The sequence below is a fragment of the Grus americana genome, chromosome 1 (genome assembly GCF_028858705.1).
Source record: "Grus americana isolate bGruAme1 chromosome 1, bGruAme1.mat, whole genome shotgun sequence".
Taxonomy (NCBI): domain Eukaryota; kingdom Metazoa; phylum Chordata; class Aves; order Gruiformes; family Gruidae; genus Grus; species Grus americana.
Window position 1 is genome coordinate 74,991,628 of NC_072852.1, and position 20,914 is coordinate 75,012,541.

The window sequence follows — 20,914 nt, forward strand, 5'->3', positions numbered from 1 at the left end:
ACCTTAACAGCACGCTGTCCTCAGGGCACTGAACACACCAACACAGTTGGACCAGGTCCAATTGCTCTCACCAGCCTGCATCCACCTTTCTCCATAATTCTCCTTTGCAATCCCTTCCACTTCTCTCCTCAGTCTTTAGCTGCCAGTATCCAAGACAAGCACTAATATGCCACAGCTGTATAGATTTTGTGAAAACAGGTAAGCGGTGAGAAAATTCTCTGCACCTTCTGCCCCCCCCGCCCCAGACAAGGAGCTGGACATGGGCTCAGGTCCCTGCCCTTGCCGAGCGCTCTGGTAGGTTGGCTGCATCCAGCCTTGCAGATCACGGCCTGGCCTGGCTGCCTTGCCTTGACTTTCAACCTGCCTCATTACTATAGACCTGACTGCTAATTACTAGGCCATTAACTGAACTCTGTTACCATCACTGGACCTGCTCAGCGCTTCTTGTTTGGGTGCTGTGGGACGGCACCCTGATGGGTGATGTCATTGCCCCTGCCAGATGTCACCTTTAGCTCCTGGTTTGCTTAATTAAGGTCTGTATTTAACTTTCATGCACTGGAAGATGCTCAGTCATTTTACAGAATTATTATGTATAATTAAGCAATGTATTTAGCATATATTTCTCAAGTTGTGCTGCTCGTAATAATCTTTGGTAATAAAATCAAAGCAGTACCTCCCTCAACTGCTATCAAGACAGTCCAAGGTGATGATCGTAATTCTCCTGTACATAAAAGCAGAGAAAGGCAGAACAAGCCTGATGAATGAGAATTTTCATACTTTGAAGGCAGTTTGAAGACACTGTTTGAAGACACTGTCCTCGTATTTCAAAAGCTCTATAACTTGCCATTAACAGGGTCAAACGCAGCATTGAACATAACTCTGCCAGGAATGAATTAAGATAGTACTCAAAGAACAAGCACAGATGACAGGATTCTACTTTAGTTAGCCAAGTACTTTTAGTTAGCAAAACCAAGAGTTTTTACTTAAGTAAGGCAGTAAGTAGTGAATATAAAGAGTTTGTTTCAATGGCTAGTAATCAAGAGAGTGAACTGGATTAATTCCAGTTGCATTAGAAAGAATAAGCTGGTACCGGGACCATCGATCTTCTCTCCTTTCCACCGTACATAATTCAGTTATGTGAATCCATGGCTATGTGTAAATTAGGATTTATTTTTGTTTAAAGAGTGCTTTGTGGGGCTTCAGTTATCCTGCAGGTCTTGGAACTTTCATGCTTTCCCTGTGAATGGATACTTCCTTCTGACCTCAGGTGGGACTCAGGAATGTGTTCAAGAACCGTGACAGGACTAAAAAAAAAGATTTGCTTTGTTACAAGTAGTCATCTTGATTGCTCCAATAACCCATAAGCCACAGATAAGATGACTCTTTTCTACTTTAGACCTCTGTGTGGCTTCTTACACAGTGTAAGATGTTATCACTAAGACTCCCCAGTGCAGCCTCACACCCTGGAGCAGCAGCACTGTTCTCTCACCACACCACACCCATTCTCAGCAGAAAGCACAAAATCAACTTGGGACATCTATCTGGGGCTCCCTGCCCACCCCCGTTCCCCGAGAGCTCTGGGTAAGAGTAGAACAGTTTCTTCTGGTTGTTCACCTTTTTCCCCATCACTGTGCACCCGGAAGGCAAGTTTTTCTAATCTAGTTCGTGAAGAAGTGCTTCATCTGATAGCAATCACAGTTCAGTTCCCCCTACTGTATTCACGTGATGTGCCATGACCACTTTGCTTGACTGACATTTTCTGCAGCAGCAGCACATGCTTTCCACAACAAATTGAATGGTGATGGAAAGTGAATTATAAGGATATTACTTTTGGTTTGTAGTTTAAGCTTCTAACTTTACCAGCTCCTGAGTTAGGAGCCTGATTTTTCTGCTTCCTGCGTACTGAGAAAGGAGACAGAATTCAGATGATGAGCCTCTTCTGTCTCCTTTGGCTTGGCGTGAGAGTTGAACTCCTAAATAAACAACGTGAAACGCTCCGTATCAGATATTTTGACAGCAAATGAGTAACACTGTGTAGACACAAGCCTGTATTCCACTTTTGTAAGAAGCTGAACATAAGGCATTACATGCTGCTGGAAACCAAAACTCAGTGGTTTGCTTCATTAATGTGTTTTTATTGTTTATACGTTAAAAACTTTGTAACTCACATAATCATGTCTATTCCAAATGGAACACAAGAAGCAAAAGCATCACATGGTTATTAAGAACTGCATTCACTCCATGTTTTAGAATACAAAAGTTTTATTGTTTTGATTGTAATCCAACTTAATCTTTTTACTGCACCAGGAAATAACTTGCATATCTTGTGAAAGATCTTTAAGACTACTCTATAGATAGTTTATGCAGAGTTACTACACCTAAAATAGTCTCCTCTGAGACACAGACTGACTTGCTGAGCAGTATATACGTAATGTTGCTGCCTGTGCCATAGCTGTTGACGAGACAAACTACAAAGACCATAGCTTTAATAAGCATTAACCTACTTCAAAATTTCAGGAACATCATCTTTGATCCTGACAGCAATTTCAACATATAAATATACACATTCATTAATATTTCCACATGTTTGGGGATAGGACCTGAATAAATATACAGGAAAAATGAAGAGAAAATACCAACAATGTTAAGCAGAATAAAAAACCCCAGCAAATATAACTGTTTTAATAACTGTGTAACTCTAATACATATTACAATCACAGTTAAATATTTCCTTTCTTTGACTCAATCCTTAAAAGGAGGAAGGGCAGAAATGTTCAAAGTGTCACTGAAGGACTAATTATCTTCTAATGATACTGCTGCTGACAATTACATTTAATTAAATTATTAACTAGGTGTTGACTAATTAACTAGGGCTTTGTAAGCATGAAGCACTCTGAATAGCTGTTATTATTGTACTGCTTGTAACTAAATACCTTTGCTAGAGCATGTGTACACAGAATTCTGCTGCAATCTCTGTGAGCTGATAGCCCAATTATGCCATTGCCACTCATTGCTCATAAAACGCACAAAGTCATATGCAACATTATTTCCCTCACAGAACTGTAAGAAAGATAAATTATATCCAATTACTAGCTGAGAACATGACATCAGATCCAGTTGTTTGATTCCCCCAGTAGGCAATTGCGTACATTTCTGTGTTATCGAACATTTATTTTATCCAATTTCTTTTAAGCCTATATGGAAATTGAGACCTTCAATACAGCAGTAATAGCATGAAATGGAGTATTTTGAAGGTGCTCTGTTCTTACAAACTGTTTGATGTGGACCAAATCCTAAACTGCTGAAGTCAACAGAAGATTGAGTAGACCGTTGGAAAGAGGTCACATTCAAAAGAATATAAAGTGCTGAGATCTCATTTCCAAAGGAAATACTTTCATTTGATATCCAGGGAACACGTACATATAAACAATTCAGAAATATAATTTAAGGAGTAAGACATATTTGGCCTTATTTTTACCCCCTTAATGTAAGCCTTGAGAATAATTCTTGGCTTCTGTTTTTCCTCAAAGGACAACAAGGTTTTATTCAATTCACTAGATCTGCATGGAAATAATATTTTAGAGTATCATTAAAGAGTTTTCATTGGATATGCTTTTCTTCATACATATTATAGGATATTAGCACATTTATCTGGATCCGACTATCTGTTGAATCACCAGTACAGTATTTGAATTGCCTGATAATGTTTAACTTCAAAAATTAATTCCAATATACTGTCTCCAAATAAGTTCTGTATTCAGTTCCTGTATAATATAAAAGAACAGACTATATTATCATCTATCACCAATGTAAGCTCAACTTAGTTCTGTTGGCATTTGAATAGATTGAGGACAAAAGTCAACCATCCATGTATACTCATTACTCATATCATGCCCTTTAATTCCATCAGGAAAATCACTTACTACGATCATCTGATTTTTACCCAACAGTTACAGCATCAAGAGTAAAAAGCATTATTGAAAGATGCAGCTTTAGGCAAAGTAGGATAAAGTCAGCAAAACCGAACCCATAACATCCTCCCCAAGTAACCGAGAGTCAAAATGAAGTTTTTGGCTCTAGGTAGCCACCATTTACTGAGTGCCTTCACAGCTTCTTTCTGCAGCTGTCTCTAGGCTCACTCTCCACCTGCTCTGCATGCATGACCAGGGAGGGAGGGAGGTGACACTAATGGAAGATTAGAGCCTGCCCACAGTCACCTTCCTGCTGCATGTAGTGCTCATCTTCTCAGGGCCATGGGTGGTTTGTTTTTGTTCTCTCATAGGTCAGCAAAAAATGCAGTCTTGGTGACAGAACTACGGATTCTAAGTGCTCCCGATGACTTACATTACAGACAGTTAAAAAATGCCTATCTTTGATAACTTGCTTGATAACAACTCCCATCATTGCCATTAGTCATGTCTACATACTTCCAGGTTTAATTTGTCCTGCTCAGACTTCCATCCTTTCCTTATCACGCCTGCTATATTAGAAACCCCTTATGGTAGAAGGAATTTGTTCACGTACATAGTAATAGACATTAGTACTGCTCTTAATCTTCTGTTTAAACAGACTAACTACGGTGAGCTCCTCCAGTGGAAATCAGAAGCCTCAGTAATGAAGCCTTGTTCCCCCCAGGAGTTCATAATAAACCTCATCATTTCAGTGAGAGAGTTTCACCTTACTGATTTTATTGAGACAGGATTTCACTCCATATCTTTTAATCTAATGAGAGGGATTAGGAGTTGCAATGCCACATCAAATACTCACAGGCAATAATAAATAGTAGTGATCAAGATTTTGCCCATCTAAATCCTTGTAGTAGGCATGCAACATAGCGCACAGAGTGGAAATAAGAGTTGTGGTTGGTTGTTTCTGGTTCCGGTGTGGGGTTTGTTTTTTTTTTTTTCCTTCCTCTGGGATGCAGGGTTCCTTTACTAAGGAGACAAATAGACAGACAGACAGATAGCTCACTCTGGATATAGGACCCCTCCGAGCAGTATTAAAAATATTTTTGGATTGGTGCCCTGTAGATTTCAGCCAGATTGCTTTGAAACGTGTAGTTTTACAAAGAAATATTAGGATTTTTCCAGAAACCAGAAACTGGCACTGCAGTGTTTTCTTTGTTGCTAACAGTTGACAAAGACTCCTGTTTCAAAGACTACTTATGACAGTAACAGCAGTAGAAGTGGAGCAAGTATCTTCTGTGACTGCTAATACGCAAAAGCAGATATAAAGTCTCTTTGGTGTGTTTCAACAAACTAAAAGACAAAAAACCCTTTTTCATTCATTGTTCTTCAAATCAGCTCAATGCAATATAATCAAAAAGCACTTTTCCCCGTGGTTAAGACACAGCCCACCACATCTCAGGTCGTGCTGTAACCTGAGGAAAGCCTGGGCCACCACCTTGTAATCTGTATCTTGAAGAAGGCTGTAAGCTAATATAATTGAAACCTACCTTAAAGTGATGGGTCAGCAGATGATTGAAATTTTTGGGAAAACCTTTTCTTCGGAGTATCAATTTCTAAACTAATTTAGTTTACCACTAATTTAGTATACCACAAAGGAAATCTCTCTCTGTTGGAAATCCAAGCATACACTGAGGTAGCAATTAAGCAGAAAATAAAACACAAAACAATATCCTATCATACTTAGAACAATTGGAAAGAAGGGATACATGGATCTTGACATTTATATGGTAAAAACTCCCAGCTTCCCCACATAAAACTCTCCTATTTTTATGACACTCATTGTTCCACACAAGCTATCTTTAATATTCTAATTAGAAATGTTCTTGGTTTGTACAGTTGGTTTAAAATGCTATTCAATACATGACAATACCTGGTCAAATAAGATAACACTATTCTTTAAGCATATCACACTTGTTATCTTGCTGAAACATGACTTCTATTGTTACAACCTGCTAAAACATCACTTTTAAGCAGAAGGAAAAAAACTCAGCAAAGAAATAAAGTGGATACTGAAGTCCAAAGTCAGATGTCACATCTTTTTTTTTTTCCTTATGATGAAAATATAACTCTTAATATTTTCTGTGGACTTCTGGCATGCACATTACTGAGAAAGTGCATACTATAGCTTTAGTTTCAAGTATATCCTTCATATTGCACATAATTTGCCTAAAATAGAGGGAAATCTAATGCTATTTTAGATGCCTCAAATAGTTTAGATATTCTAGGGCTTCGACTAAACTTTCAGCTGAGTCCCTTCTACTTTTCCCTTTCTGTAAGTCCCTGCTGGCCCTATAGAACTAGAATACTATTGGCATGAAATGTGTAAGGTCACATGCTAATTTATGGAAGGACAGGTTTCATTCTGCCAGTATAGAAAGTCCTCAGCCCTAAGACAGGTATAATACACCAAGCAGGTGTTTTAACACATTAAATCACATCTGATTGATCCTTCCAAGTATCTAAAATAGATTTGAACTGGTTCTCCAAAACAGGTGTTTTTCCCATTTCTAGTCCTTTGACTACTGAAATCTTCTATTGAAAAGCTGGATCCTTAGACAGAATTTTTTTGAGAAAGAAATAAGCATTGCATTAATCCCTATATTTCATAATCCCAGAGAGGGGGAGATGTTCATTAGGCAACGCTGGTAAAGCTTCCCTGGAACTTTATTTCCTGTTGGAGATACTTCACTTTAAGAAAAAAAACATGGCCTGTTCAGAGTCTTCAGGGGAAACTAAAAAGAATGTTCAAAGGCATGAAAAAAGACCTATGAAAAAGAATGGAAAAACTAGTTATTTAAAACAAGTGAATTTAAACAATAGTTAGATGGTAAGTCCATTTAAAAAAAAATCCATAAAAAGCTTTGCATTAATAAAGGGAACAATTCTTCCTTTTCTCTCATGATGTAAGAGAGAGGAGCCCACAAGTGAAATAAGTTTGTAAGTTCAAAATAAAGAGCAGATAAATTTTCCCTAAGCAGATAGTTAACCTGTGGATCCTATTGGCCCAGATGCTATAAACAGCAAAAAAGACTACCTAAAATCTGTACTAGTTATTAGCAGTCTAATCCAGTAAGAGTCCTCTATATACTTCTAAAGGGGTAATCTGTTCTCTAAGTTCAGTGGGTAAGACAAGAACAGATTTGTATTGCATTACAAAAAACCCCCACAGTTTTAACTTTAGAAAAATCTTTTAAAAAAGTTTGAGAAAAAGAAGCATTGGGAAGATTAGAGGTCTTTAAAGAGTCAGGAGTGCTGCAGGTTTACAAGAATTTGCCCGGAAGAGTTTACCTCGTTAGATGTTCTCTTAAATGTTTCCCTTTCAGGAAGCATCTGCTACAATAATGCTTGAATTGTTTAACGATTGTCCCAAATTGTAGCTTCTGCATGTAACAAGGCGGTATATTTAGCCAGGTATTCACTGTGTTAACTGGCCATTAGTCAGGCAAATTGTCCAATCTTCGGTGAAAAATAAAGAGCTCCAGAGTTTTGTTTGGTGTGTTCAGTGACAAAAGAGGGCTTTAGGAAGACCCTGTCATCACACATTTGTTAGAGCCACCTACCCATCTCTAAAGAGACAGAGGTAAACTACGTTTGCGCCCTTTTGCTTACAACGTACAAGGCTGTTTAAATCTTTTGTTCAATGGGCTAGAAAATGCTCTTCCAAATTAAAGACTTTTTTTTCGAGGATTTATGTCCTTATAAGCTGAAAAAATTTTTCTACAAGACATGCTGTAAAACTGCAGTAACCAGTGTTTCCTAATAATTGTTGCATTGTTATTTAGCTAGCAAAGGAAACAAAGAAATAGGTGTTTTGTCAGAAAAAAGAACATAAGAGCATATGACAAAGTTTACTTTTCATTGGTTTTACTTGTTTGCAGTCAAGAACCTATTGCACATTCCCTAAATCTTGGGCTATAAAGCAATAAACCACCAATTAATGAAGGCCAAACGATGCTGTATCTAACACGGGCAACAGAGAAGGGGTTTTTGTAGTTCGATCTTCTGCTGGTAGTTTTCTACTCTAATAGGGAATTAAAGACACAGAAATGGCTATGTTAATGAGTAATGGTAGTGGCTATCAAGGGCCCACCTTTAGAGTGAAACGGTGCTGAGGACCTAGCCCCCCCGCACCATATGCCATTCAGGGGGTTTAATTTCATACTAGCTTTAATTTGCTGCCACAGCTCAAACGCTAGAACGTATTTGGTGCTTTGCTAGCTTATGCTTTTCAGCTCAGTCTTATTCAAATGAAATATTCAGTTCATATGCTCTGTAACTGCTTGATTATATGAACCAAAACAACATTTAAACAGGTGAGATAAGGAGCTTCCATTCAAAAAGCATGTTTCTGGTCTCAACTAAAACCCTAACATTAGCAGCTTATTTTCTGGTCTTGATTCCCCTCCTGGGGGTTTGCTATTCACTACTATCCTGCCTTGGGAAGAGTCTCATTCCAGTACTCCACTCAAACAAGGATGGATGAAGAAGAAACATGGCATCTAGCCTGTTTATAATTTACTCGGCTATGATGAATGCTAACAACAGTACCAATTGCTCCAAAGATAACTTCAAAACAAGCTAAAGAGAGGAAGTGCTATATTAGTGAGACTAAATGCAGCTGGCTGGAGGACAGATAGCCAAAGATGATCTACACATGAATTTTGTATGCCACACACTACATTTCATTCCCATGTTTTTTGTTTGCAGTATCACATTACAGCCCATAACATTATTTAGTCTTTCTGTAAGATTAGAAATAAAGGAAAATAATCCAACCAGATCTACTATTTGGCTCAACATCTGGGGACTACTTAATCAAAGCACAAGAGTTCTTTCATGTTCTTGTTCAGGACCCCGCCAGAGGTACAACCCATGACCCAACCTGGTTTTGTACTCCCAGCCACAGGAACACACCTGATTGTACCTCCTGGCCAGCCTTGCTCCTTAGGTTTGCCCCAAGCTTCCACAGCACTGTTTCCTAAACAAAGAGCTTTTCAGGCATCAAAAAGTTAAAACCTGGCTACAAGAAACGTATCAAATCCTATTTCTGATAACTAAATTCCATTTAATCTATTCATAATCCCTCAAATACTACAAATATTTGTCTTTGATTAAGAAAAAAACCTCAAACCCATGGGGTTTGGTTTAAATCCTTGAAAGGACTGTCCCACCGAGTGCCTGGAGATGCACACATGCTCCACACCTCCCCTTTAACTGGCCCTCAAGCCCGAGACCGCATCAACTCTTTCCTCAGGGAAAGGTGGAGGCAGAACAGGCCCGAGCCATCGGAGCCGCTGACTGGGCTCTCCCCACGGGCCGCGCCGGCCGGCAGCCCCCGGGACACGGCCTCCGCGGCGGCCAGGGACGCCGAGCAGCCCAGCCTGAGGGCTAGGCGCGGCTAGCGCGACACCCGACTCCGGGCCCGGTAGACACAAGGCCAGATAGAGGAAGAGGCGCGGCGCGGTGGCGGCCCGGCTGCGAGGGGGGCTGAGGGCGGTCCCAGCCCGGCCCACCGCGGCCTCGGGCCGCCCGCGGCCGGCACTGCAGTCCCGGACATCGATGACTCGGCGCTCAAAGCATCCTGAGTGTCCTTGGAAGCGCCGCCGCAGCGCTAGCGCGGAACCCATCGAGGAATCGGCGTTCGATTTTCAGCGGGGGTCTCTATACCCGCGGCGCCATCTTGGCGTAGGGGTGGGGCGATACCGGTAGTAGCGAGCTGCGCGGCGGGGCGCCCCGGGGCCTTGGCGCCGCCGGCGGGAGCGGGCGGAGGGCTGCCTATTCCCGTGCCCGCTCCCTACGTCCGCTTTGTCGGCCGCTTGCAGTGGTGACCTAGTAAGTAGCGCATGCGCCCAACTGCCGTTCCCTCCCCGCCGGGTTGCGTCACGGCGCGCGTGCCGCAAAGCCGTTAGGGCGCTAGGTTCGGGCAGCGGCGCCGGGCGCTGGCAGACAGCCGCAGACCGTTGCTCGTCCGCGGCGCATGCGCGTCAGTTCCCCCGTCACCCCCCCTCCGTCCCTGTGCTTGCCGCTCCATGGGACACGCGCTGTTGTTTTCTCCCTGCAGCGGGGGGAAGGCGGCGGCGGAGGAGGAGGAAGAAGATGCCGGGGAAGCTGAAGGTCAAAATCGTGGCAGGGCGCCATTTGCCGGTGATGGACCGCGCCAGTGACCTGACCGACGCCTTTGTGGAGGTTGGCGGGAGGAGCGCTGTGCCCCGGAGAGGGAGGGAAGGGGGGAGAAAGGGCGGCCCTGCCGGCTCATAGCTTGGGCCCTTGCACCTGCCACCGGGCTCGCGTGGCTGAGGCACCTGCGCGGGCGGGCAGGGGAGGGGAGGGGGGCACACCTACCGCGGCCGCGCGGGACGCCCCCCGCTGGCCGGCCGCCCTGCCGCGACAGGTGCCGCCGCGGTCACGTACGCTGCCGCTGAGGGCTGCGTGGGACGCTGCTGGTCCCCTCAGCAGCCCCGCCCTGGGACGCGTTTCGTGCCTCCGCGCTCGGCCGGAGAGCTGTTGTGTTGGCTGCTGCCTTCTGCGCCGGGAGGGTGGGCCGGCCCCGGCTAGGTGGGCCAGCGTGCCCCGCAGAGGCGCCGCAGAAATGGCAAGGAGCACCCTGAGCCTGTGTCCGCGGGGATGTTTTTAAAGCAGTTGGTGGTTTACCCTTGGGTGTGATTTTTAGCTGACAGCCGTGTAGAATTTGAATGGCGTTTTAGGAATATTCCGCTCTTTTTCAGCCTCTCTTGGCTGAAGGTTGTCCGTGAATGGCTCTTGTTGATATGGCAGCCAAATGGAGTCCATTTCAGGATTCAATAAACCAGCTGTAAGAAGGATGGAGAAGTAGTAAAAGCGTGTTTAAGTCATTTGTGTCTCTGAATATATGAAGTGCAAAGTGGTTGTACAGGTTTTACTTTTAAGGCCAATATTCATATTTCTATTTAAAGTATTTAAAATACTAAAATATTTTTGAAGATCATTTTTATTGGACAAATATTAAATATTGTTTACATGTTTAAATCATTGTAATGCACCAGAAGTATCTAAGCTCAACCTTCTTTATAATCATATAGCTAACAGGTAATATATAGGGCATTTCTCAGGAAGGGATTGTAAAATAAGTTGATGTGATCCTTCAATTTTATGATTCATTATTTCCAATATGAATAACTTAGAACATGTCAGTAATATTCCATAGATTCAGAAGTCATACTCTCAGAAAAAGCAAAGAGGTATTTAAAAATGGAATGCTAAGTAAATGCATGCTTGTACCACAAATAATAATTGAGGTTGGCGCAATACTGGAGTTAAGGTAGGAAGACAGGATGTCTTTCTAGAACTGTGTAAATTGAGAAGTCTGATAATATAAAAATAGATTTTGAGTATATAAATCTTGATTTGGTTTGGTGCTTAAAAATTTGATTGTCATTAGACACTAAACGCATTGCTTAATGGGACAGTAAATTGGTACTAAAGTGAAAATGTATTTCTCGTGCTTTTCAATGGAGCTGAAAAAATACACGCTGCTGTTTTATTACATGAATGGCGATCATTTAACTTAATATTTCAGTGTTTGGTTTCAGATGTTTCATCAGTCAGTTTTTAATTTATAAACATTTATCTTGCAATTTTACATTTGATTAATAGGCAGCCTACAGCGACTTGATGTGTGCTACTAGGGGACAGGGAAAACAGCAATAAGAAATAACAATTCTCTGATGAGTTTCATTTGGCCTGGTTTTATGCTGCATTGAGGAGAAACAGCTTTCCTCTACTGTTGGTCACTTGTTCCCAATCCTACTCTATCTGTGCTAGCCCCACTGTCCGAGTAGCAATGTAGCAAAATAGATCTGGAAATTCATCTGGTTAAAGACTAGCTTAGCAAAAAAGGAAAATAAAATTTTTCAGAAAGATCAGTTTGCTTAGCTGGGTTAACATGCAGTTTCATGAATGTCTTTGCACAAATAAGGCTAAAGAAATACGTAGATGAGGCCTTGGTTTAGGACTGTTACTTAGAAAGACTGTGGAAACTATCTTTTCCACATGTGGAGTAGGCAAGGCAGCAGGTGAGATTTATGTTGAAATAAATTGAGCTTGAAAATACGGTTTCATTTTTTAGTGTAAGGTTGCTGAAAACCTTTACAAAATATTTTCACTTAATATTACTTCAGCTTTCCATTTTTATTTAAGGTACTAGTTCGTTATTAGCCTTTATTTTCCTTGTTAAATTTTCTAATATAAATCTAGAATTAGAAAAGAAAATGAGAAAAGCCTTTAGAGCTCTTACTTGGCTTAGGTTATGCATAACTTGGACTTTGCCAGCATGTGTGATCTGGAGCAAATTAGCACAATTTCTTCTGTAATTGTGCTTCTAAATTTGTACAGTGGACAGCAGTGCAGTGCTTGATTATCCCTACTAGCTTTAATGAACTAACTTGTCTACTGGAGAAGTTCAGTTATAGCTGCCTGGGGCTCCAAGGGAACTAATTTACTCCCTAGATATCATATAAAAATAGGTTGGGTGGAGCTCTGGGCTGTTGTGTCTTGACAGCTTCTGGTATATAAGATAGCTCAGTTAAAACTAGTGTCCATATCACTTTATTATACTTTGTGTGATAAATACACTTTCTAAGTGGCAGTGCTGTTAGTTTTCTAGTGCACGTAGGCTGCATCCATGTTCCGATAGCTCGATGTTTTTACACTGTTACTTAGTCCTGAGTTTTCATATCATGCTGGCTTTTAACTTTAAAGCTTATGTTGAACTAACTTCTTTTCAAAAAGCACTACTGTTCATTGAATCAAATAGGGGTGCATACAATTTATTTGTTAATTTGGTCACAAATGGTGTACAGAGTTCTGTTGACCGAGGTATGTACAGTTAATATATACAGAGCTCAGTGTGAACTCCTACTCCAGTTCTGCAGTGCTTTAGGGTTTTTAAATGAACTGGGAGTACTTAAGCAAGTGCACAATCTCTTTAGTGTTGGGGTATGCACCTATGCAAAATAATCACCTTATTACTGAAATGTTTAAAGTGCTTATTTAATACTTTCTTGAGCAAAAGTGTTTAAAAAAATTGCTATACAGATTTCAAAAGCTAAGCCTAAATTTAGTCTCCAAAATCCATTTAGAATTTTAAAAAGAAAACAGCATTCAAAATCCACAACTATCTTTAACTGTAGCATTTCTTTTATATCAGCACACTCATTATTTTCTTAAGAATCCTGAATGAATTCAAAAAACATAACTTTCAGTATTTGTAGGTACCATCAGATACTTGGTGTGAGTTGAAGTACTAATTGTTTTTATAGGCAACACTCAGGAGAACTGCTAGTGTTTGTAAATGGTTTGGAATGAAAGCTGCAGTGAAATAAAGGCTCTTGCATTGTGCAGCATAGTTTCTTGATGTATGAAGCATCAAAGAAATTCAGTTTCAAATAAAACAACCAAATGGGGTGGTATCCTGAAATAGACTCCTGTGGAGACCAGATGGAGATTATTGAAATAGGCTATGAGGTGGTTGCAGGTACATTCATTGGTAGAAGTGTGGAGAATATTTAATCTTTGCTAACTGGAGATTACAGGGGTATATAGAAAGAGATATGTATATAGATATTTAGTCCCTATAACCTTTCTGCCTATATGCTTTCTGGAATTTTCTATATTTTAAGAAAGGAATAGAAACTGATAAGGTGCTTCCCCCTTGCTGCTCTGAATTTACTGATAATGTGTCCAGCATATCAAGATTGCAGTAAATGGAGATGGTTTCAGTTATTTTTTGGTGTGTATCTGGGGAGATTTCTTAAATTTATGAAATAAATCTACTGATGTTACCACTTTATTTCTATGTTTCTTTATAAATTGCCAACAAAGTTGATTTAGAAACCCCAGAGAGAATGTTAGTAAGACATAAACTATCAATATTTAGATAGAATACTTTTGCTTACAGTATTTCTAAACAGAAGGCAAAGAGAGTATACCAAGTGACCGAATAGCCTATATAAGTGATATTTTTACTTCTCAAGTGATTGAGGAGGAAAAGAAACAGTTTTAACAGTCGAAGAGAGAGATTTGTTGGAAATGTTGTTGATACATGGAAAGTTACTTACTGATATATGTGAATCAATTAAAAAAGCCACTATCACTGAAAATAAAAGGATTTTTTGATATTATTGAAACATGTATTTGAAATTATTTGCATGTGTACATTTAATGAGTTTCTAAATTTATTAATAATTATTAATAATAATTGAATGCTTGTATTTTTAGGTAAAATTTGGAAATACAACATTTAAGACAGATGTGTATCCTAAATCACTTAATCCACAGTGGAATTCTGAGTGGTTCAAATTTGAAGTAAGTATTTTTTTAAGAGTTTGTATCTACATAGACTCTTTGATTTAGATGCCCTTAATGAAGTAATTTCATTTCAGGCAGAAAATGAGTTTTGAGGAGTGAAGTGTATCTCTGTTTAAATACACATGAAGCCTTTTCAGCAAACCTATCTACAGTTAGACCTTGTTTGCTAAAGGTGTCTCATTGGCTTTTTAGCACTGTTTGTAAAGATAAAAGCTTGCCAGATTGGATCCAACTCAAATGTTATTCTGGGTAATACTAAAAAAGACAAGACAGAGGTGAAAGTTGGCAAAAAATAGCATTATGGATTAGGTTTTCAGATATCAGTACAAGTATGCTTGTAATTTTTTTAAAGGTGTAATTTTGAGTAAGGAAATCTAATTGGTATTAGAAATGTTACTTTGAGTTGCAAAAATAATGCACTTGACAAAGAAGAAAATAGAGAATTCCTATGAGAAAATTACAAAATAAAGAGCTTGGAAAATAATTGTCAGACAGTTTCTTTTCCTATTTCCTTATGTAATAATGAGGACACTCAGCATTTTCCTGTAATTGCTTGTTGCTTTCCAGGATCTAATTCATTTGTGTCCTTTGTCATTATGACCTGAAGAAGTGTTTACGTACTCTGTTGTTGTTGTTACTGCATTTTTTAATGACTTCTAAAAAAATAATTATGTAATGGTATTTAGAATAAATGAATTGTTAAAACATTTGAATATATAGTACTGGTTCATTTATAGTGTTCTGAGATAATATCATAGTATAAACATGGTTGTAAATATATGTACATGTAAAGAATGATGTAATAACTGGTAATGTTAGAAATATTTTAGAGCAAATATAAAATAGTAAGGTTAGGCAAATTATTCATCAACATGGAATGCTTAAATAAGAGCGTCTCTTAGTCACCAATCCTGTTGATTAAGAAGGTAGTACTGTGGTGTTGAAATTAAATCAGTTTTTTTTTGTTTCATTTCCTGGGGTCTTTTTTTGGGGGAAGGGGGAAGAGCTGATCTGTGTGGAGGGTTGACTCTGTTCATACAGAAAGAGGTTTTTTGACAATAACAGAAGTCTCAAAATTCTATCTTTTTGCATGGAAAAATGGATTTGGGAAAGAAAAGAGCCAAACAGCAACATTGAAAAAAAATAATAATAATTCCACATTTAAAAGAGTGGAAAAACACTGACTGCTTAAGACGTTGTAAGTGTGTGTGTGTAGTTTGATCTTTTTGCAAGACTACATGTTATAATTCTGCAAACGCTTACATGAGTCATCCCATTGCATTTAGCAAGCCTGATTCTTGGTTTGTGACGTTCAGCGGAAAAAGTTGTAGAACGTCTATCTTTGTATGTCCTAAGAAATAGTTGAGGTATCTGCCGATGGATTATTGCATTTATTTAGAAAAGTGCACATCTGAAATTACTGAACAGCAGGTTGTATAAAATGTCTTGTCGTCTTTTAAGCCACTGACCAGTTTGGAAGGGTGAGAGCACCAATAATCATAACCTCAGAGTATAATAGTCCCCTGAGATGCTTTATCTTAAATTTTCTTCCTCCTTTTTTTTTTTTTTTTTTTTTTAAATGAAGATACACTTGTGGAAATATATTGTGGAAATGGGTAGACAATCTAGGGAATGTGACTTAAAAAAATCATGTGAAATTTTAAAATGTGTAATCACGGTAATCTTGCTTTTCTGTTCTTCTCCCAGTGATAACTCTGGTTCCAGGAGGTCACCAGGCTGTGAAGGGTAAAATCAAAATAAGTGAACACATTGTTTAGATACAGGAACTCAAAATTACAGATTTATCTGTGTCAGGTCATTGTACATAACTAACTCTCCTCCTTTTTGCATTTATTTTTCAGCAGTGTTTCCCTGCATTATTATTTTTTTAAGTACTCAGATTCATGTTAATATTTGTTTCTAGGTAGATGATGAAGAGCTGCAAGATGAGCCTCTCCAGATCACAGTTCTTGATCATGATACCTACAGTGCTAATGATGCCATTGGCAAAGTGTACATAGATATTGATCCTTTGCTCTATAGTGAAGCGGCTACAGTTATTTCAGGATGGTTTCCAATTTATGATACCATTCATGGTAAGATTTGCTAATTTAGAAGTAAAACAATGTTGTTTGAGATGTAATCTGCTTCTTAGAATCTTCGTTTCTGTAAGCTGTCTTCAGAAATTTGTAGTAATTTTAGCCTTAGGAGCTGGAAAGCTACTTTTCTGGTGTTTTTTTCCGTATTTCTGGCATAGTAGTTCAGACTAGTGCTTGGCAGAACGCCTTCCACAGAACTTGTGACAAGCGGAAAAATTCTTCACATGGTATTTAAAATAGTTACTACAAAATTCACATTAAAAAAAAAGACCCAAACATACTTTTCCAATTACCATATGCTTACTAAAAGAATATACTTTTGCTGAAGTCACTTGGGGTGTGCCTTCCAGCGATGTTGGATAAACTTCACTTGAGATGGAGGGGCAGAATGTGACATATCATCAACGTAAACGACAGGATGAAATTCCTTTTCCCTGCGGAAAGTACTCTCAATGCTAGGTAGATTTCATCAGAATATCTTGAATGTATGAGAAAATGAAGTTAATGATATTTTTGCCTTTGATTTTAATGAAACACAACTTTTGTCCCAGAAAGTCAAGGTCGGTTTACAGCAATTAGCTCGTTGCTTGAATACCTGATAGCAGAACGTTTGTGTGGTTGTCATTCCCACCCTTGTTCATTATCCAGTGTGAATTAGATGACCTAACTGTGTTAAAAGCTAATTATAAATCATTGTTGGGAAATAATGCTATTTACTAGATCATCATCATAACTGATGCAGAGTATTTTTTGCATGTAAAACAGTTACATTGAAGAGAGGGTTTTTTGAGAAATACTGTGTGTATTTTTCTTACTTACCCTTTTATTCTTTTCACATTTTCCTGTTGTACACTTTCTTTTGAAGTTAAATTTGGTGAGCACTTGTCTTGGGATATGTACAACTTCTGTGTCAGAGAGAATTAGATTTTTCTAGATCTGTTAGTATTTCACAGCTTTTTTCCTATTTGTAAAATTAGAATTCTTACATTTTCATACTCGTAGCAGTAGCTTCTAATTATCTTGATTCTTGGCAAACAGTAATTGATGCTTCCTTAAAAAATAATCAGTATAATGTTTACAAATTTTTATTAAAAAAAATTGGGTTTGCTCCTCAACATGATTACTTGTGAAAATATATGAATCTGAGGCACTTCCTCTTACGGTAGCTGAAGGCTTCTTTTTATTAAGTTTTTGGAATATAGATCTAGGTGACTTTATTGCAATAATGTCAATCTACAAATTAATGCTTTTGTTTGAGTGTCATATACTTGTGTGATAAAGGCTTCTGAAGACACTAGAGATCAGACTTATCAAGAAGTTTAGTCCCTGGTATGTCAGAACCTATAGTGGGTGATTTTGTTACTGGATGGGGAAAAGGAAAAAGCTCAGAATGAGAACGTAGAAGAATCAAAAAGGAATGGCTGTGTGAGGAAATAGTCTATGAGTAGTAAAGTTTAATTGTGGCCAAAAATTAAGCTTTATCTAAAAAGTCTGTAATAACTTATTTTTTATATATTTCTTCTCATAGTCAAAGTATTTTACAAACATTTACTGTGTCACTCTGTGGTTCTAGAAAGAACCATAAATTTTCTCATTGGATTGAGCTTTGGAGAGTAGCTTTACTAGAATCTTGAAACTATTTCAGGGCGAAAATGTAAAAGCTTTTTGATGTGGTCAGGACTCCAGTTTCAAGGTATCTATACTCAAAGTTAGTACTTCCGACCTTTTGTGCTAAAAATATCTTGGGATTTTATACCTTTCCTACATCGATGGTACAGGGCAAAGAGCAGAGAGAGCACTTGCACACTGCAGCAGAGGCCACTGCAGTATCAGAAGGCTGATGGCTTCTCTTTTCCTAATCCCATCTTTTTTCTGAAGTCTTGGTGCAGGAGATGTTTGAGGACTATTGTTTGCATAGCTTCAGCCTGAAAGGCTGGGCAGAACTAGAAACTTCCTTGGAGACGGCATCTCTGCAGCAGGCCTGAGAGGCAAGGAAATGTCTTCCTGCTCCTCTGGCCCAAGCTAGAATTGACACCGTGAACCGCCAGTTGAACCAAGCGGTTCTAGCAGGGTTGTAGTATGTTCTTTGCAGGAAAAAAATAACTCAGTGGTGGTAGAAAGTGCATTAATTACTAATAATAGGGAATAATTAATAGGGCTAGTTTTGTATTTGTTTCTGATACAGCTTCTCATTTTTCACATTTTTTTATTGATAGGTATACGTGGGGAGATCAGCGTGGTGGTGAAAGTAGATCTCTTCAATGATTTAAACAGATTTAGGCAGTCATCCTGTGGAGTCAAGTTTTTTTGCAGTAAGTAGAGGAAAAAAGTTAATTTGAATAGAATTCCCCCCCCCTTCTTTTCTTTACCTGTTGTGTCAGTTTCCCTTCTTTCACCAGCTAATTGCATAAGCCCAGTGGAGATTACATTGAAGCCAGTAGAAACTGCAGAAAACTGTTTAGTTTGCTTTTCTTTTTAATAGATTTTTACTATTCATGTTTCAAAACAATGAAAATAACGGTTTTTTCCCCCTTTATCTTTTTAAGTTGCGTTTCAGTGCAAGTGCATACGCACATTGTGTTATTTTGGGTGCATATCCTGTTAAAGAGGCACAAAGTGAAAAAGTTTCGTAATGGTACATGTTGTAACTGATACACTGGACAATTATCTTATCATGTTCCAGGGTCTTCAGAACAAAACTGCTGGGGTATGTCCACATTTTAACAGAAAATCGTGTGAATTACTTTCTAGAATCGTTCACATCACTTTTTATGTGTAATTTTATGTTTTTCTTGGAATTCTTGGCTCATAGACTCATGCCTTATATCTTTTTATATATATTTTTTTAACAGCTACATCTATTCCTAAGTGTTACAGAGCAGTAATAATTCATGGATTTGTGGAAGAACTTGTAGTTAATGAAGACCCAGAATACCAGTGGATAGACCGAATTCGTACACCAAGGGCATCAAATGAGGCTAGACAAAGACTTATTTCACTCATGTCAGGTATTAAACATGTAGGCCATAATGGTTATTGCTGCTTTTAAAAATATTCATCATTTAAATAAGTGACTTGCTTAAGACAAGATTGTATATGATTTGTGGTATTAATTCTGCTTATTTTTTCAGTTCAGTGTCTTGTGTTTCTGAAGGTCCTGTTGTCCTAGCTGATGGCCAGTATGGCTGACTTTTTTTTTTTTTTTTTTTTTTTTCTCCCCTCCCCTTCTCGGTGAGGTTATGCTGCCATCTAATTTGTTGGTTGTTTTTAGCAAGGTCAAAGAAACTCGTGGAACTTTCATGAAGATGTTCTTAACCCATATGAGGAGTATTACTAGAATTTTGACTCAATTAAAATAACGAACTGCTCCACCCTCTTTGATCTACTTTGAAATATGCACCATCTCAGATACAGTTTGTATTAATACTTATCTTTTTGAAGTCAGGATTGGCTCATTGTTTCTCAAGCATACTTCTGTATTGCCTTGCATCGATTCTGCAGGACGTACCTGCAATTCCTGGGGAGACCAGTGATTAGAGTCAGTTGATGTCTCCACAGTATCAAGTGTCTTCACAGATTATCTTTTATTTTGTATTACTGATGCTTATGAACAGCAGTTTTGAACTGAGATCGTCCTGTTTTAGTGCCAATAGAACAGAACAAAACACCCCTACTCTAGAGCACTTGCGTACTGAGACAATCAATAGAGGTGGACAACATTGAATGTGTAAGGAATACAAAGAAATGACGAAAAATAACCACCAGAATGATAGGCAGTGGTTTCAGTTCTCTAATGGGCTCTTAATGTTGTCAAGTTTCTTGTAGATACAGCTGTGTGATAAGGAAGATACTGAAAAAGTGAGTTGGGTTTTGCAAGCATGTATGGAGATCTTTAGTAAGTGGGGCAACATAAAAGAGATTATGGAGATGTTACTCAGTATCTTCATTAGGAAGGCCATCGCGTTTTGAGGAAAAATGTGAAAAACTAACGTTGTCATAACTGACATGAATTCACTTTTTATGAGGTTTTTAATATCGCTCCCCTGGTATGTCAATTTACAGGATTAACATATACATATCTCTTGGTTTGCATAAATAGTGAAAGTAGATAAAGTAGCATATGTGGAAGTATTCTGCTAGATTCTATTAATATTTTTATTCATGGCAGTAGTTAAGAGGGAAAAACACAAAAGACCTTATAGCAATACTGTTTCATGTCATATAATGCTTCACATTGCAATCATTGTTACTGGTGGCCACGCCTAAAGAATCCTGATGAAATCTGTAATGTCTGAGAATGACCCAGACTGATTCGTAGATCTCTGTCATACTTTGTATTGTATATGTAAAAAAGAATCCAGTCTCAACCTTGGCTTGAGTGGAATCCATAGCAATTTTCACTCAGCTAGAAACTTTGATACTCTACCTCAATCTTAGAGATTTTTCAAGACCAGTACAGGCACAATTTCAGCCTCTATTGAGAAGTTTACAATAGGAACCTGT

The 20,914-nt window shown here is 38.7% G+C and overlaps 1 protein-coding gene across 29 annotated transcripts in view; it reads left to right on the forward strand.

The window, feature by feature from the left end:
- C2CD5 (C2 calcium dependent domain containing 5) overlaps nt 1–20,914 on the forward strand; it is an 89,268-nt gene that overhangs the window by 12,917 nt on the left and 55,437 nt on the right. For 11 of the 29 annotated variants that reach the window (XM_054826379.1, XM_054826411.1, XM_054826440.1 and 8 more), the window contains exons 1-5: nt 9,870–10,154; nt 14,223–14,309; nt 16,237–16,408; nt 18,628–18,723; nt 19,264–19,419. In XM_054826379.1, the coding sequence (XP_054682354.1) occupies nt 10,065–10,154; nt 14,223–14,309; nt 16,237–16,408; nt 18,628–18,723; nt 19,264–19,419 (601 nt within the window). In that variant the 5' untranslated portion in view covers nt 9,870–10,064. Of the gene's footprint in view, nt 1–1,087; nt 9,801–9,850; nt 10,155–10,387; nt 10,780–14,222; nt 14,310–16,236; nt 16,409–18,627; nt 18,724–19,263; nt 19,420–20,914 lie in introns of those variants that run through there. The other 18 variants (XM_054826491.1, XM_054826450.1, XM_054826486.1 and 15 more) reach the window with 7 other exon arrangements.